The following is an 18,521-nucleotide window of genomic DNA, read 5'->3' as shown; positions in this document are numbered from 1 at the left end:
AGTATCTCATTATAATGAGATAGTTTTTTTTTTTTTTTTTTTACCATTTTTTTAAGTAAAAATTGAGTATTTTTGGTCAATAGCTCCCAGGTCATGTGACCTATTGATGCAAAATCAGTGTGAAATTGTTCTACTAGTCTCTGTAGATGGGGCACACTCATTTGTTTTTCATTTTAACTCTTTTTTTATTTTTTAGCAATTTTTTAAGTTAAATTTGAGTATTTTTGGTCAATAGCTCCCAGATCATGTGACCTATTGACGCAAAATCACTTGGAAATTGTTCTACTAGTCTCTGTAGATGGGGCACACTCATTTGATTTTCATTTTAACTCTTCTTTTTTATTTTTTACCAATTTTTTTAGTTAAAATTTAGTATTTTTGGTCAATAGCTCCCAGGTCATGTGACCTATTGACCCAAAATCAGTGTGAAATTGTTCTACTAGTCTCTGTAGATGGGGCACACTCATTTGTTTTGCATTTTAACTCTTTTTTTATTTTTTTACCAATTTTTTTAGTTAAAATTGAGTATTTTTGGTCAATAGCTCCCAGGTCATGTGACCTATTGACCCAAAATCAGTGTGAAATTGTTCTACTAGTCTCTGTAGAACTCATTTGTTCTCATTTGTTTTTCATTTTAACTCTTTCTTTTATTTTTTACCAATTTTTTTAGTTAAAATTGAGTATTGTTGGTCAATAGCTCCCAGGTCATGTGACCTATTGACCCAAAATCAGCCTGAAATTGTTCTACTAGTCTCTGTAGATGGGTCACACTCATTTGTTTTGCATTTTAACTCTTTTTTTAATTTTTTTTACCATTTTTTTTAGTTAAAATTGAGTATTTTTGGTCAATAGCTCCCAGGTCATGTGACCTATTGACCCAAAATCAGTGTGAAATTGTTCTACTAGTCTCTGTAGATGGGGCACACTCATTTATTTTTCATTTTAACTCTTTTTTTATTTTTTACCAATTTTTTTAGTTAAAATTGAGTATTTTTGGTCAATAGCTCCCAGGTCATGTGACCTATTGACCCAAAATCAGTGTGAATTGTTGGGTCCCCCCTTACATGGGCCCACCACCCGTGAGAGGGGCCATAAGGGTCGTATTCAATGTGTGTTGGCCGGGGGAGGGGACCCTGGTGGTCCGATCCTCGGCTGCAGAAGCTGGCTCTTGGGATGTGGAATGTCACCTCGCTGGTGGGAAGGGACCGGAGCTAGTGTGTGAGGCTGAGAGGTTCCAGCTAGAAATAGTCTGTCTCACCTGACGTATGGTTCTGGTTCTGGAACCAGTCTCCTTGAGAGGGGCTGGACATACTTCCACTCTGGAGTTGCCCACAGTGAGAGGCGCTGGGCAGGAGTGGGCATACTTGTTGCCCCCCATCTCGGCGCCTGTACGTTGGGGTTCATCCCGGTGAACGAGAGGGCTCCGCCTAAGGGTGGGGGGACGGGTTCTGACTGTTGTCTGTGCTAACGGGCCGAACAACAGTTAAGATTACCCACCCTTCTTGGAGTCCTTAGAGGGAGAACTGGAGGGTGCCCCTCCTGGGGACTCCCTTGTTCTGATGGGAGACTTCAACGCTCACGTGGGCAATGACAGTGAGACCTGGAGGGGCATGGTTGGGAGGAATGGTCACCCCGATCTGAACTCGAGTGGTGTTCTGTTGTTGGACTTCTGTGCTCGTCATGGATTGTCCATAACGAACACCATGTTCAAGCATAAGGGTGTCCATATGTGGTAAAAAATAGAAAAAGAGTTAAAATGAAAAACAAATAAGTGTGCCCCATCTACAGAGACTAGTAGAACAATTTCACACTGATTTTGGGTCAATAGGTCACATGACCTGGGAGCTATTGACCAAAAATACTCAATTTTAACTAAAAAAATTGGTAAAAAAATAAAAAAGAGTTAAAATGAAAAACAAATGAGTGTGCCCCATCTACAGAGACTAGTAGAACAATTTCACACTGATTTTGGGTCAATAGGTCACATGACCTGGGAGCTATTGAAGAAAAATACTCAATTTTAACTTAAAAAATTGCTAAAAAAAATAAAAAAAGAGTTAAAATGAAAAACAAATAAGTGTGCCCCATCTACAGAGACTAGTAGAACAATTTCACACTGATTTTGGGTCAATAGGTCACATGACCTGGGAGCTATTGACCAAAAATACTCAATTTTAACAAAGAAAATTGGTAAAAAAAATAAAAAAAGAGTTAAAATGAAAAACAAATGAGTGTGCCCCATTTACAGAGACTAGTAGAACAATTTCACACTGATTTGGGGTCAATAGGTCACATGACCTGGGAGCTATTGACCAAAAATACTCAATTGTAACTTAAAAAATTGGTAAAAAAAACAAAAAAAAACTATATCAATATAATGAGATACTATCTCATTATATTGAGTTACTATCTCAATATAATGAGATACTATCTCATTATAATGAGATACTATCTCATTACATTGAGTTACTATCTCATTATAATGAGATACTATCTCATTATATTGAGATACTATCTCATTATAATGAGATACTATCTCATTATATTGAGTTACTATCTCATTATAATGAGATACTATCTCATTATATTGAGTTACTATCTCATTATAATGAGATACTATCTCATTATATTGAGTTACTATCTCATTATAATGAGATACTATCTCATTATATTGAGATACTATCTCATTATAATGAGATACTATCTCATTATATTGAGTTACTATCTCATTATAATGAGATACTATCTCATTATATTGAGTTACTATCTCATTATATTGAGATAGTTTTTTTTTTTTTTTTTTTACAGAGTGGCGGAAACGGGCTTCCATAGCAGATGCATAAGCTGCTCACAAGATGTTTTGTCTGAGAACCAATTTTTATTTCGTGGAAATTATAAACGAAAATATGTACGAAAAATATTAATCTTGCAGATCTTTTGTGAAACATTATATATAATATATATTAGTATAATATATATATATATATATATATATGATTTAATAATAATAATTTAATAATATTATTTTTATTAATATTAATTAATAATAAAAATATAATTTATATTATGTATATATAATTATGTATAATATTTTTTAGCACAAAAATATTTTTTTTAGTGCTATTTATTTCACTTTATTGGTTACTGTTCCTGCCATATATTTCTTAAGGTTAAAAAAACAATACCTTAAAATAGGGTTGACACCTTTCATAAATGGAAATAAGGGACGCGGGGATCCTAGAGAAACTTCTTTGTGTCTGGGGAGGTCCTCCCCCAGAACATTTTGTATTTCTTAGGTGAAATTTCCTGCATTTTAACCAAATTGTGTCCCGTTTCAGCTCAACACAGAACCGTACTTTTATTTTGTTCTTTGAGTGTGGCTTGTATTTCTTGTAATAAGCTAGTTAGTCACCCAGTTTATTAAATGACTCACTTTGTTGTGCTATACTTTTCCTGCCAACATGCTGTGGCCCCCCAAGGTCTCAGAACCACTGTCCAAGATCATGATGGATGTATGGAAATTCAGACCAGCACAGCAGCTCCAGTACCACAAAGAAAGTAATATGGCTATGCACGCTAAAATATTCAGACACCCATGGCGATGCATATAGTTTAAAGAAATAAGAATGCATTTGAGCAGGTCAGCTGGACACTTGTAATGAATAATGTTGCAATAGATGCTTCGAATTGGCATTTGAAGGTGCACAGTTTGTAGAACTAGAACTAAACATGAGTGTTGTCACCAGGAAATCATGACAAACAACCCAAGAAGAGAGATTACCAAGTGGAGAATGCTTTAGACGGACAACGTCATAAGGGGAAGGTGAATCGAGAACAGCAGAACTCTAAGTTCTGGCTACGAGAGGGAGGGAGAGAGAGTCAGGACGCGCAGGCATGGGTCACACTCGCAACAGTAGAGTTGTTCTGTGCGCAAGTGCCACCGAAATTACTGTTTTTTTAGTTATTGCTGAAAATACGGAACAAATGGCGTCCCTTATCAGTTCAATACGGGATGCTTTATTTAACTTCTAAATACGGAACAATTCCGTATTTCAAGGGACGGTTTCCAACCCTACCTTAAAAGTACCTTTAAAATATAAACATTAATATTAGGTGAACGTAAAGCAACAAATTCAATGTGGAAATCATTCCCTGTAATTACTATTTTTTTGGTGGCCATTTTGTTAATGTTGAATATACCATTCTTCCTCAAAGACATCCTACAGTACCACAAACTTACAGAAACATCTTTAAACAACAGTCTTATCTTTTTAATATGAAGCTTAAAATATTATTACACCATTAGTCATTCATTCATACATGGATTAACATGGAAAAATCCATTAAGGGTCAACCTAACGCACAGCCAATATAAGCATTCTTAAAACAAGAACTACTCTGTCCTTAACTGCAAAAGAAAGTTATTCTCACAGTGCTGTGCAAAATTTGCAAAAGCTGTTGGGTGGTTGTGTTGGGATTTTGTAAGGTATAAATGTGTTTGCTGGGCTTGCTTCAGTCAGAGCTATTCTCGGACGTAAAATAAATCTATGTTTTTGCAAAATTTGCCTCAGCTTCCTAATTCCACAGACATTGTCTGTGCAGTGCAAAAATGGTCTAGAAATAAGAAAAACCTTTCTTACATAAAGTGTATTTAATCTTAATTTGAAATGGTAAATAGGATCACTTGCCAGTGGAATTACTATCTTTACTCTTTAAATAAGATTATTAGATCATATGGACTTGAAATATGAAAATGCATTTGCTATTTCTCATTAAAAATGTAAATTGTCTTGTTCCATTAGCAAAGTGTCTCACTTACCTCCTCAATTCAAGAAAAAATTAACTTATTTTCAGAAAATATTACATATTTAGGTTTAAATTTATTGCAGTGTGTGATCCAAAGTCTTGATTTGTGACTCGATTTAGAGTTTTTCAGCAGTTCAGATGTCACATGGCTGTGGGTAAAAAAGCTGTTGCAGAACCTGCTGGACCTGCAGCAGAAATCTCTTCCCAGAGGGCAGCAGGGAAAACAGTCCATGGTGGGGGTGCGAAGAGTCATTGATGATGTCACGGGCTCGGGACACGCTGCGCTGGGATGAAATGTCTTTAACTGAAGGAAGAGGAGCCCAGATGATCTTCTCTGCTGATCCCACCACTCTTCTCACTTTCTTCCAAATTTGACTTTAAATTTGAGCCGTTACGCTATTTGAGGGAGTGCGGGTCTAGTAGTTAGGGTATAGGGCTTGGAATCCTGAGGTTGTGAGTTTGAAATCCACTACTGCAGACTAGAGACTGACATTTAGTCAGTATTAGTAACGATCACGTGATTGGGACGGTACAGGATTAAACATTAACGGGAGCAGACGGGAGGGGGAGCAAACCAATAATAACTATAAAAAAAACTAGGATTGATGCCAAAAAATAAAATAAAATAGAAAGAAAAAACATCCAGTACTGGCGCCGCCATTTTGTAGTTTTTTTCCTTGAAGCCTACACTATAATGCGAGTCAAAAAAACTACACGACCCAAAAACCAACAGTGCTTCCGCTCTAAGTTTTTCACCCGCGCTCAAAATAAAAGAAAACAAGAATGGGAGTGGTGCAGGAGCGGGAGTCATTTCTGAATGGGAGCGGCATGGGAGTGGGAGTAATTTCACCACAGTGGGACAGGACAGGATTTAGATTTCTACTCTGGCCGGGATCGGGACGGGACACAATTTTTTTCTGTGGGAGTGGGACGGGACAGGAGTGAAAATCCACTCCCATGTCAGTCTCTACTGCAGACTGCCATTCTGACTCTCTGAGCAAGACCCTAAACCCCGAGTTGCTCCCCAGGGGCTGCACAGTTGCAGCCCACTTGTCATGGTTTTGGTTATATTGTGCTTTACTTTGCTCCTTGTTTTCTAGTTTTATTGGTTTAATTCCTATTTTGTTGTAATTTCTAGATTTATGTTAGTTCTCATGTCTTTCTGTCGTCCTCTGTTGCCCTCTTGTGTGTGTGTGTTCCTTTCCCCTTGGCTCCCTCGTTGTCTCCTCTTACACCTGCTCCTTGTCAGCTCGTTAGCCCTCCCTTTGTCTCTGTCAGCTATATATGCTCTCCCTCTGCTCTCACTCTTTGTTGGTTCCTCTGTTGTTGCTGGTCCTGTCTTCGCTGCAATCTTCTCACCTCGTCTCTCCCTGGCTCCTTCTACGTGTTTTCCCTTGATGTCTCCATGGTTCCGGTCTGTTACTTTTTGGTTGGATTTTTGGACTGCCTTTGTTAACCATTTTCATAATTAAACTACAAGGATTCACCTCAGCCCCTCTGCCTCTGCACTTGGGTCCTCCAAACCTCAACCAAACACTGACACCACTGCTCTGCGAAGGGGGTGGGTTAAATGCAGAGAGTTAATTTCTCCATTGCGATATCGATACAGTTCAATTTATATTTATTTCATTAATGCCTTTAAATGTGTTGTGCAGCCGGGGATTATTGAATCAGGGCTTCTGAGTCCAAATGCATGCCACACATTTCATACTCTCACTTGAAAAGTTATAGATAGATTAAATCATGCACCATTATTTCTTCACCTTCACAGTTATTATTTACATTTAGATTTTTCTATTACTTTATCAGCAATCAAGTTTTCAGGTTTTGTTGTGACTAAATAAGGAAAACGGCAAGCGACACAAAGACTTACAAAGTAGGATGTCTGTTTAGATAATAATGTTTGGTAAAATTTCTAAATATTTAAATCAACTGTTCACTTTTGTACGGGGAAAGTTAAAGTATTCAAATATGTTTCATTATCGGTGCTTGGAAGCAGGATTACATAGAAGATGACACAAGTATAGAATAAATCAATTTTAATAAGCAGTCTTACATTCCGGTTTCTGCACAGTATCACATTCAGTTAGCTTCATTTTAGTCCCCCAGATATATGAAGAAAGCACAGTACTTACATTCACATCTATATTCCTCTAACAAGTTACACTATTTTCTTCACATCTTCATGCTGAGGTAAAGGGATGTCCTTCTACTCTCATGTGAACACTGACACAAGTCGCTTCAACATTAAATCTGACAAACATTCAAAAGCTCTTATCATAGTTGAGATGTTCTCTCTAAGACTTTAGTGAGTCTGACTTTAAAAGCAAATGAATATTTTAAAGTACAACCAACATTATCTTTATTTACAGTGACAGTTTTACATCTTTACAATAAAAAACAAAAACTTAAGCATGAGTGTGACCTTATTCAAGATTAAGAAAAAACCTTAAACAATAAGGTAAAATAGTGTTACTGTGCCCCTCTCACATTTACCGGCCTTCCTGGGTGAATTCAATCTTTAAATTGTCAGCGTCACACTGAAATATACAGGTGCTGGTCATAAAATTAGAATATCATGAAAAAGTAGATTGATTTCAGTAATTCCATTTAAAAAGTGAAACTTGTATATTATATTCATACATTACATACAAACTCATATATTTCAGATGTTTATTTTGTTTAATTTTGATGATTACAAATGACAACAAATGAAAATCTCAAATTCATCATATCAGAAAATTAGAATATTGTGAAAAGGTTCAAAATTGATGGCCCCTGGTGCCACACTCTAATCAGCTAATTAACTCAAACCACCTGCAAAAGCCTTTAAATGGTCTTTCAGTCTAGTTCTATAGGCTACACAATCATGGGGAAGACTGCTGACTTGACAGTTGTCCAAAAGACGACCATCGACACCTTGCACAAGGAGGGCAAGACACAAAAGGTCATCGCTAAAGAGGCTGGCTGTTCACAGAGCTCAGTGTCCAAGCACATTAATAGAGAGGCGAAGGGAAGGAAAAGATGTGGTCGAAAAAAGTGTACAAGCAAGAGAGATAACCGCACCCTGGAGAGGATTGTGAAACAAAACCCATTCAAAAATGTGGGGGAGATTCACAAAGAGTGGACTGCAGCTGGAGTGAGTGCTTCAAGAACCACCACACACAGACGTATGAAAGACATGGGTTTCTGCTGTCGCATTCCTTGTGTCAAGCCACTCTTGAACCACAGACAGCGTCAGAAGCGTCTTGCCTGGGCTAAAGAGAAACAGGACTGGACTGCTGGTGAGTGGTCCAAAGTCATGTTCTCTGATGAAAGTAAATTTTGCATTTCCTTTGGAAATCAAGGTCCCAGAGTCTGGAGGAAAAGAAGAGAGGCACTTCATCCACGTTGCTTGAAGTCCAGTGTAAAGTTTCCACAGTCAGTGATGGTTTGGGGTGCCATGTCATCTGCTGGTGTTGGCCCATTGTGTTTTCTGAGGTCCAGGGTCAACGCAGCCACATACCAGGAAGTTTTAGAGCACTTCATGCTTCCTGCAGCTGACCAACTTTTTGGAGATGCAGATTTCATTTTCCAACAGGACTTGGCACCTGCACACAGTGCCAAAGCTACCAGTACCTGGTTGAAGGACCATGGTATCCCTGTTCTTAATTGGCCAGCAAACTCTCCTGACCTTAACCCCATAGAAAATCTATGGGGTATTGTGAAGAAGAAGATGCAATACACCAGACCCAACAATTCAGAAGAGCTAAAAGCCACTATTAGAGCAACCTGGGCTATCATAACACCTGAGCAGTGCCACAGACTGATCGACTCCATGCCACGCCGCATTGCTGCAGTAATACAGGCCAAAGGAGGCCCAACTAAATACTGAGTGCTGTACATGCTCATACTTTTCATGTTCATACTTTTCAGTTGGCCAACATTTCTATAAATCCTTTGTTTTTATTGGTCTTCAGTAATATTCTAATTTTCTGATATGATGAATTTGAGATTTTCATTTGTTGTCATTTGTAATCATCAAAATTAAACAAAATAAACATCTGAAATATATGAGTTTGTATGTAATGTATGAATATAATATACAAGTTTCACTTTTTAAATGGAATTACTGAAATCAATCTACTTTTTCATGATATTCTAATTTTATGACCAGCACCTGTAACATGCTGACACGTTTCTCAGGCCCACAGCATCACAGATCCTCCACCTTCTTCCAGCAATTTGTGGATCATCTAATTGTTGCTATGGAGACTTGGTGACTTTACCATCTGTTGCAGTTTTTTAGTAATGAGCTTTGGAAATTTCTTTTATCTCTTTTTATATCCTTCACTATAAAAAAACCTGTGTAACATCAAACAAAAAGTCAGTCTAGATGAACTGGTTTTATCCACAGACTACAGAAAAGTTGCACTTATCATTTATTTTAAAGGGGATTGTTGGAGCCATCATTAACTGTGACTCATTTTTGTAAAATGAAATAGTTATTACTGAACAACTTTGTAAGTATTATCAATTTAAATAAATATTAGATTTCCTTATTTCCAAATTTTTGGAAATCAGCTGCTGCATTAGATATGTTTATTCAATGTTTTAAGCACATTTTAAGGGCTGCAAATGAATATTGAGGGCACCATCTTTGATGATGAAATAAATTCAGTATTAGATACTGTTTTTTTTTTTAACAGAAATTCAGCTCCTTGGTCTTCTAGGCTTTTTAAACCATCCTTCACGTTTTTCTAAACGATTCCAGTACAGGGGTCTGGCCCCTGCCACGTGATTAATCTACAATATCTACATCAATTTACAAAAAAAAAAAATTTTTTTTATTTGCTTCACAAAGCAGTGATGCTGCATATACTTGTTTACTTTAGATTTGTTCCAGTTAGTAGCTCTAAATATATTTTCTATTTATATCTTTGGAATATATTTTCTAATACGGTCCAGAGCCGACTGATTCTTTTTAGCAACATTTTGTTTTTTTAATCCAGTGGTGAAAACATGCTGTCGGGAGAGTTCTGATCAGTTTTTTTAGTTAGACTAAAGGCCTGATGAAGCCTTGGCCTTTACAAATTTACCATCTTTAGCTTAAAAACCTGATCAAAGTAGATTTTCATAAAAATAAAATAAGAAAGGCTGAATCTGAGAAATGATGAGGTTTAATAATGGTTTAATTAGTGGGCTGTTTTATTTCAAAGTAGCCACTTCCTTTCTAATAACATTACCTGCTAATAGCTAGTGTTGCACCGATGCCATTTTTTGGCCCCGGTACCCGATACTTGGCTGTGCAATATCGGCCGATACCGATTTCATAACGATACCATCTGTTTGAAATTGATATGTGTGTGTATATATGAAGAACTGCATACTACTTGGATGTAAAATAATTGCCATCATGGCTTTATGAAGCTGCTGCCTACCTTAGTGAAGCAGGAAAAAGACTAATACAATCCAGTAGAACTTTTTATTGCCTACCTTGAATGGGTGACAGACATGGGCAATGTGGAGTCAACAAGTCATCTCCATGTCATGTATTTAATCTACCCAGCCAATTAACCAGGTGAGTCCAATCTGCACGGGTTAATTCACGGTGAAGATTGGACTCACCTGCTTTAGTGGCTGGGTAGAACCAATACATGGAATGGAGATGACTTGTTGAGTCCACATTGCCCACGTCTGATGGGTGACAACAGTTAAATAAACTTTTGGCTCTCAAAATGGTATCAGTGCCCTATTTGTTGGTACTCGCCGATATCAGTACCGCCATTTTAGTGCTGGATCAGGGCCCCGCCCGATACTGGAATCGGTGCAACACTATTAATAGCTAATGCTAGCTATGTTCAGCGTAGACACTTAGCCAAGAAATAGCCATAAAGTGAACAACAGTAGAGTGTTACACACTAAGCATGAATACAATCATCCAAAGGAAACTGTTGCCAAAAAAAAACAACAAAAAGAAAACTGGATGGATGCATAGATGGACGGACGGACGGATGGACGGAAGAATGATGGATGGACAGACGGATGGATGGATGGATGGACAGACGGATGGATGGATGGATGGACAGATGAATGATGGATGGACAGACGGATGGATGGATGGATGGATGATGGATGGATGGATGGATGGATGGATGGACAGACGGATGGATGGATGGACAGATGAATGATGGATGGACAGACGGATGGATGGATGGATGGACAGACGGATGGAGGGATGGATGGACAGATGAATGATGGATGGACAGACGGATGGATGGATGGATGGATGGATGGATGATGGATGGATGGATGGACAGATGAATGATGGATGGACAGATGAATGATGGATGGACAGACGGATGGATGGATGGATCGATGGACAGACGGATGGATCGATGGATGGATGGACAGATGAATGATGGATGGATGGATGGATGGATGGACGGAAATCTTTAACCAAAAAATATCAAATTCTTCTTGTTCTGGGTTATTATCCAATCCAATCCAATTATTCTAACAGGTTTTTGGTTTTTCTATAGACATTATTCATTTTACCCATTTTCGAAGTTTAAGCCTAACCCTCTCTACTGTGTCAAATCATCACCAAGTCTGTTTAGCAGATTATGTTAACAAAATTTCCTCTTATATGGATGATAAAGTTTTATCTTTTAACCCTAACTGGATTAATTATAACCCATCAGTTTATACAGTGTATTCAAATGTAAAGCTGCAAGTTTTTTTTCTTTTTCTTAAAGTCACATTGCTCATAGAGGTTTTAAAAAAGTGCTGCTTTGTTTCGATATGTCCATTAAACATATTTCTTATATTTTCTTTGTTACTTCATGAAACCTGGGACCATATCGCCTTTTAAACCCACCACTAGCGGCATCACTGCTCTCAGTTAATGCTTGTCTCACTCTCTTGGTTAAATCTTCCACTGGAAGAAATTTTGATCAACTAACCATTGCTGGTTATCAATAACAACCAAACGGTTAATATAGGTAGTAACAATAACCTCAATGGTTTATTTTTCATTTTAGCTAATGGGGACGAAACTCAGATCTTTGTAAATCTGTATCATTTGTCTCATATTGCACTTCAACAGTATATAATAAGAAGATCATAGCTTCCTGTTGATGAGATCAGAAGCTTACACTGCAAAAACGATCTAGAAATAAGTAAACATTTCTTAAATTAAGTGTATTCACCCTTAATTTGAGTAGGTAAATGAGATAGTATGCCAATGGAATGAGTAATTCTACTCTTAAGATAAGATAATTAGATGATATGCACTTGAAATAAGACAATGCATCTGTTTTCATTATTTTAAGTGTAAATTGTCTTGTTCCATTGGCAAAATGTCTCTTTTACCTCCTCAATTCAAGAACAAATACACTTATTTTAAGAAAAAATGACTTAACTAGATTCAGATTTTTTTGCAGTGTAGATCATGAAACCATCAGTGTTCGATGTGAAAGCTCCCCAAGTGATGGAATCAAATGTCTTTTTGGGCGATCCACCTTTTTCTTAGCGCCATGTTTGCTCATACATAGAAAATCTATGTAAAATGCTACCTTTAGTCAACCAGAATCACTTTATTTACAAAAGTCAGAGTGAGGTGTACTCATAGGAGCTCTGAAAGGCAGAACTTATAGCTCTGGTTCTGCTTCTCACTTCTGCTCCAAATGGATGACAGTGACACTGATCTCACTGTTCAACATCTCAGTCCTTCCTTCCTTTTAAATGTTTTTCACAGGGATATTCTGGGGATTATTGCGGAGCGAACTGACGTCCCAGCGGACGGAGCGAAAGGTGCTCCCCTTGAAGCTGGCCTGCTTTTTGGTGATGCGGTAGATTTTTCGTAGGATGGCTCGTCTCAGCAGGATGTAGACCCAGGGGTCCAGGATCTGATTCCAAGTTGCCATTCTGACACTGGTCATCATGAGTTTGCTGTAAGTGCAGGTTACCTCCTCGCTCAGGTGGGATTCGCTGTAAGAACGCACGCCTGACATCAACGAAGACACCTGAAAAGAAAAAAAGAAGAGCTGCGTGTGAGAAGCTGAACTTCCAAATAGCCTTCCAGTAAAACACATGGAAGCTGTTTGGAAAAAGGAGCAGCAGAGTTAGGAGAGGAATGTGATTGGACATGACTTATTGCTAAGGACTAGGAAAAACATGCATTTTTTAAGACTTTCCTTTTTTGTTTAAATCCAGCCTTAAATATCTATACTTTATTAGATCAATTGTACATTTTTTTTAAACGCAAAACTGAATTGCATCTTAACATAAACCTAAAACTTCTTCCTGGAAGCTGAAATAAAAAAAAAAAAAACACAAGAAAGAATGGATTGCTATCTATTTCTCTCATTTCCTTTCCTTTATTTCTGTCTAAATAAATTTCCCAGCCTCACAGAATCTGGGCAATAAATTAAGTCTAAACATTTGAAATTCATGAACCGCATCCAACTGATTCATCATAGGGAGGATTATTCTGACTAAACAGTGAAAGGAAAACAAAGACAGGGAACTGCATATGTGCTTAATTATAAATCAGAAATGGAAGTAAATATCTCCTCTGTTTACATTTTTAAGAAAAGTTTTGTTTTTAAGGGAATTATCTTGGAAGAAATTTAGAAGGTAATTTAGTAAAGAAACTGAGATTACAAGGAGGGCCAAATGCTATTTTATCTATATTATATTTCAAACCAAAGACTTAAAACTGCATAAAATTCTGAATATTCCTGGCATCCAAATAGTTTATGGAAAGTGTTTCATGGTATCAGGCCTTACTGAAGGATAGTTTGGTCTAACCAGGCTTCTATTTTGACCAGAACATTTCCTTTCAGCAACAAATCCACATGTTAACCTTCAGCAGAAATACTCAAAACATTCATATTCAATAAGACTGTATAAATAAAAGATAATTTAGTTTGTATAGGTGATAATGGGCTGCAGGGCGGTGCAGCTGTTAGCGGTGTTCCTTTGCTGTAAGAAGGCCCTGAAGGCTTTTTGCATGGATTTTGCATGCTCTCCGTTTACATGCAATGTTAGAAAGCTAACTGATCTCTCTAATATTTGACTAACAATTGTGCATTTCTTCCTCATGTATGTCTTTCTGTTGCCTGCCTGTCCCTCACTGACAGGATGCGGTGGTGTTAAAGGTGCGGACGAGGAATGAATTGTTGGAGAGTCGGGATTTAAAGAGATTTCTGAATTGGTTCCTGTTTGGTTACTACCTTGCAACATCTTAAGGAAGATTACATTTTCAGTTATATATCATAAATAATGTTTATCCAGTTCTTAAATGCACTCTGGAGCAGGAGGCTAAAACCAAGTTTTTAATATAAATATAGATATCATAACAAATGTCACTTAAAGCAGGTTTTTCCTTTTTAGCGGAATATTTTAATTTAATATCGATGACAGAATAACATTAAAAGTTCCAGTAGATCTATTCTAGATCATTTTTATTTTTTTTAGCCTAAATTTCCACAAATATCAACATCATATGAAGGAAAATGTATTATTCCATTTTTAAAAGCTTTATATTTTGCTTTTCTTTTGTTCTAAATCCTGACAGTAAAAAAAGACGTTCTTTTAAAACACCAACAAAAAATATATATATTTTCTTTATTTTCATGTCATGTTTAAGGCTCTAAATAAGTTTTTAATTTTAGCTGAACGGAGGGTATAAATCCATCTGCTCTACATAATATTAATTAGATGAAATTTTTACTTCATACTTTCTAAATAGAAATTAGAACTTAAACTAAGAATGATTAAATTTGGCAAATCTCTCATCAGATTGAAATAAACTACGGGAAACTCCTGCTTGACAAAGATATTACCAACAATAAACAATTGATAATTGTGAGAGATGAAAATTGACAAAACAAAAAAATAAATAAATACATATATAATCCTATACATTTTTTGGTATTTCTACATTTCTCTCCCTGTATATTAATGAGGTGGAGGGTTCTAACATTTCTCTTCCACATGATTGGTTGTATGTATGTATGTATACATATAATGATTTATCTATTTATTTATACAATTAAATATGTATTTCTTTTCTTTTGGTGTTTTTTGTCCCTCATACATAATTAGGAGACATTAGGAAACTGTGCAGGTTACTTTATTTGACTTTATTCATATAATAATTTAGAATAGAATAGAATATTGATCTCACAATGGAGAAATTCAATTTATTGATGTTGTTAAGTTAATTTATTAAGTTAATTTGGTATTTCCACATTTTTTTTACTTGAATTAATATTTCATATTAAAACAATTTGTTGTTTTTTTGCTACATATTTTCACTTGTCCAAAAATACAACAAACCCAGAAACTGACCTGTATGGTACCTCAGTAAAAAAAACTCTTTTTAATTATATCTTTAATAGTGGTATAAATATTTACCTATTCATTAAACATTAAATTGTATCCCTATATTCTGAGTTGAGATTCCTCAGACTCACCAGCAGAGGGCTCCAGCAGATGCAGGAGGTGACCATGATTCCAACCAGCTGGACCACCATCTCTGTGTCATGAGACCTTGCAGAGAACCTCTGTGAGTAGGAGTTCTTTAGCCTGGCTCTGATAAGTGTGATCCCACTGATGGTGTTGCAGATGAAGGCCAGAGCGAGAGAGCTTAAAGCCAGTCCAGAGAAGAGCATCACAAAGGTCAGATCTTTGGCATTATTGTCCATCACCTTAATAAAGCACCACGTTCCAGGGTACTGGTAAGTGTACTCCCCCAGTTGGAATACAGGCAGCAGGGCTACGCAGAGAGCCAGGAACCAGATCATAGACAGGGCTATTTTGGTCCGTGCTGTGGTCACCAGCCGTGCGTGCAGCAGAGGCTTGGTGACACCAAGGCAGCGCTCTGCAGCCATTGCACAGCCCAGAAAGAGCGGGCACAGGCCGAAAAACACCATGCAGCCTCCCAGGAACTGACACGGAGTGTCTGGATGCGTTTGGACCTCCTGGGATGTTAGATTGGCTGTGGAGTATCTCCTCAGCACCAGTCCTCCAGAGACCACATGTCCTGTAAGGTCTGTGACCACCAGGGAGCTGGCGAAGAGCAAGAAGGTCGCCTTGGAGCGCCGCCGGAAGCGGGTGTAGGCCTTAATGAGGATGATGAGGGCCACCACGTTGAACAGGATGCCCAGAGTCATTGTGAGGCTGGCGCTGATGGGGTTTGAAGAGATCCCATTGTGTGGGCAGTCCACGTCAGGTGACATGGTGCTGCCGTTAAAGTCGCTGAAGACGCCTGAGGAGTTGGAGTCCGGCATTTCATGTGGTTTCTTTATGTGAAGCAACACTGATAAGAAGGGGAAAAAGCCTGATTTTAGTCATTCTGTAGGATGAAAGCAAGATTTTCCTGTTTGTTTCTACAAGATTTTAAAGCTGATAAATGTACTCCTATGATATAAACAAAGTAATAAAGCATTGATTGTTTTTTCAAAATTCACAGAAGAAAAAATCTAGGGGTGTGTGCATTTTTGGGTCAACATCATCAAAAGAGGGACAGGAAACTGATCTATGGAGGACCAGAAAAGGCACTGAAAAACTACAACCATTTAAAATAAAACATTTAATCATATAATTAGTTGTCAAATTTTGTATTAGCACATTTTTAATTGACTTATTAAAGAGGAATTGTAAATTGTTATTATCAATCCATTATTAAAAACAGTAATTAAAATATTTTTAATTGAGATTAGGAAAAAAAAAAGCATTCATAAAAACCTGTCCTTATTAAACATATGAAAATGTATTTTTTTTTAACTTATATTTTCTTTCTTCTTTATTTAGCTTTTTTATGTGACCCTTCTGGTCTCTAACCAGTGAGAGAACTGGTTGCATCCAAAAAGCAACTCTGATTGGTTGATCATGGTTTTCAGTTTGCTCAGGGACCAGAAGGGTCACATAACAGCTTACTAGAGATGGTAAAATAGAAAAAAAATGCAGTTGCAATAAGGAAAATAATGCATGACAAAAAATAAAAAGGACATTATCTTTTTAAACATTTTATAAGGAAAGAGATTTATGATAAAATTTATGGTTTATGATTTTTAAATCTCGGCTCATAAATTGGATTTATAAATATTTTTTCATATTACAAGGTTTATTAATAGATAAATAAATACAATTGAACAATTCCTCTTTAATTATTTAATTTAAGATTAAAAAAATGTTTTTCAAATTGGAATTCTAACTGTATGATTTAAGAATTACATCTAAAATGGCTTTATTTATTTTTCTGTGACTCTGCTGGTCCTCTATAGAAACCCCTCTTCCATATATTTGTTGACAAATTTTACTGAAATGCAGGCGCTGTTTTCCCCTCTATGACTCAGCCTTCACTGCAGCCGTACAAAACACCAGAAAAGACCCTTTGAGGAGGAATTTGTGTAAGAAAAAAGTCAAAAAATGAATACAAAAATAATAAAAGATTATGGAAACAACTCTGAAAGGTTCTTTTATTCTTAATGTGGGGTTATTAAAGGTGGCAGCCTGTGGAAAAGTGTTTTTCTAATAGATTTTTAAAGAGCAAATAACTCCTAAGATATTAGGAAAAGTTTTGTATTTTCTGAAAACACATGTATAATAGAAATGTAGACCTTAAAGGAAGCTCATGAGGCAAAAATCTCTCCACTCAAACCATATCCACACCCTCCGCCTCCACAGCTGCTCGAAAAGTATGAATATTGGCATGTGAAGAATAAAAAAACAAAGATTAAAATAAAAACATTTCTCTTTTTTCATTCTTTTGCTTTGATCAAATATTGATTTCAAATCCTCTGAGCCACTTTTGTCTAATTTAGACATTCAGCCTTTTCCACTTTATTAGTTTCTGCAGCTCTGTGTGAATTTTGTTTTCTACATAACGACGGGATCCCGAACAAGTCCTGACAGCAATGCTGTTCAGCACAAAGGATGCATTCCTGTAAAATGTAGCAAAGAGTTTCAGCAACAGGAGAGGCAGGCCAATTCTTCAAAACAGGATGAGCAACACTCTGAGGAAAACGGTGTTTCTGTTGGATGAGCGACGATCAATAATCAGCTAAATTCCACTTTACTTCTTCAAGCTTTATCTTAAAATTTTGGTGCCTTTTTCCTCCGTTGATATTGTTGAAACATGTTTTCTTCCAATTAAACCTTCTACTTTGAGATGCAAACAATTTTTGGGAAGGAACTTTCAAACCCGGATTAAAATAATTAAAAACAGGTTTTAAATATGTTTTTTTTTTTTTTTCCTGAAAATCTGCATTTTGTTTTTTTTACATTGAGGAACATCAGTATTACTTAAATTATTTCACCTACCATGCTAAGATGGGATCCATGGAGATGTTGAGGATCACTGCCAGTTTAGCAAACAGCTGGAAGTCGCAGGAAAACAACAGCTGCTTTTGAATGAATCCAAATTTTTGCAGAGCAACACAAGCTGTGTACCTAAAGAGTCTCCTTGTTAAGCAGCAGCCTAGCCTGATGCACTGCACGAGCCTGCTCTCTCTTACTCTACATCTGAACTGCCTTTTTATACTCCACGCCTGCACCAAGCTCCCATTGCCTGTGGGTGTCTCCTTTACTACAAAGCCCCCCCATTCCCTCCAGGCAGACACTTTCTGAGGTATGTGGAGTGAAAAGCCAGTCAGGGGGACAAATTAATCCCTGACACCCATAAAACCCTTTAATTAAACACATTTAATGCAGAGAAGAAATGT

At 37.0% G+C, this 18,521-nt stretch overlaps 1 protein-coding gene across 1 annotated transcript; it reads right to left on the bottom strand.

The window, feature by feature from the left end:
• Positions 1-12,146: 12,146 nt before the first annotated feature.
• Positions 12,147-18,310, bottom strand: LOC119786859 (prostaglandin E2 receptor EP1 subtype-like). The gene is made up of 3 exons (XM_038290412.1): positions 18,121-18,310; positions 15,270-16,114; positions 12,147-12,812 (listed from the first exon to the last, which is right to left on the bottom strand). Exons 2-3 carry the CDS (start codon positions 16,083-16,085, stop codon positions 12,528-12,530), a joined length of 1,101 nt encoding a protein of 366 aa, XP_038146340.1. The 5' UTR covers positions 16,086-16,114; positions 18,121-18,310; the 3' UTR covers positions 12,147-12,527.
• Between the last annotated feature and the right edge of the window lie 211 nt (positions 18,311-18,521).

Source organism: Cyprinodon tularosa, unplaced genomic scaffold (genome assembly GCF_016077235.1).
Source record: "Cyprinodon tularosa strain WSP-4 unplaced genomic scaffold, ASM1607723v1 ctg280, whole genome shotgun sequence".
Taxonomy (NCBI): domain Eukaryota; kingdom Metazoa; phylum Chordata; class Actinopteri; order Cyprinodontiformes; family Cyprinodontidae; genus Cyprinodon; species Cyprinodon tularosa.
Note: the sequence above shows the minus strand (reverse complement) of the source record. Positions and strands in the feature narration are given on the sequence as shown.

What these genes read in the sequence shown, in the direction of transcription:
- LOC119786859 (XM_038290412.1), bottom strand. Translation starts at nt 16,085, where the DNA reads ATGCCGGACTCCAACTCCTCAGGCGTCTTCAGCGACTTTAACGGCAGC. An exon ending in TCTGCTGGAGCCCTCTGCTG is followed by an intron (nt 12,813 to 15,269) that starts GTGAGTCTGAGG and finishes TTTTCTTTTCAG; the next exon opens with GTGTCTTCGTTGATGTCAGG.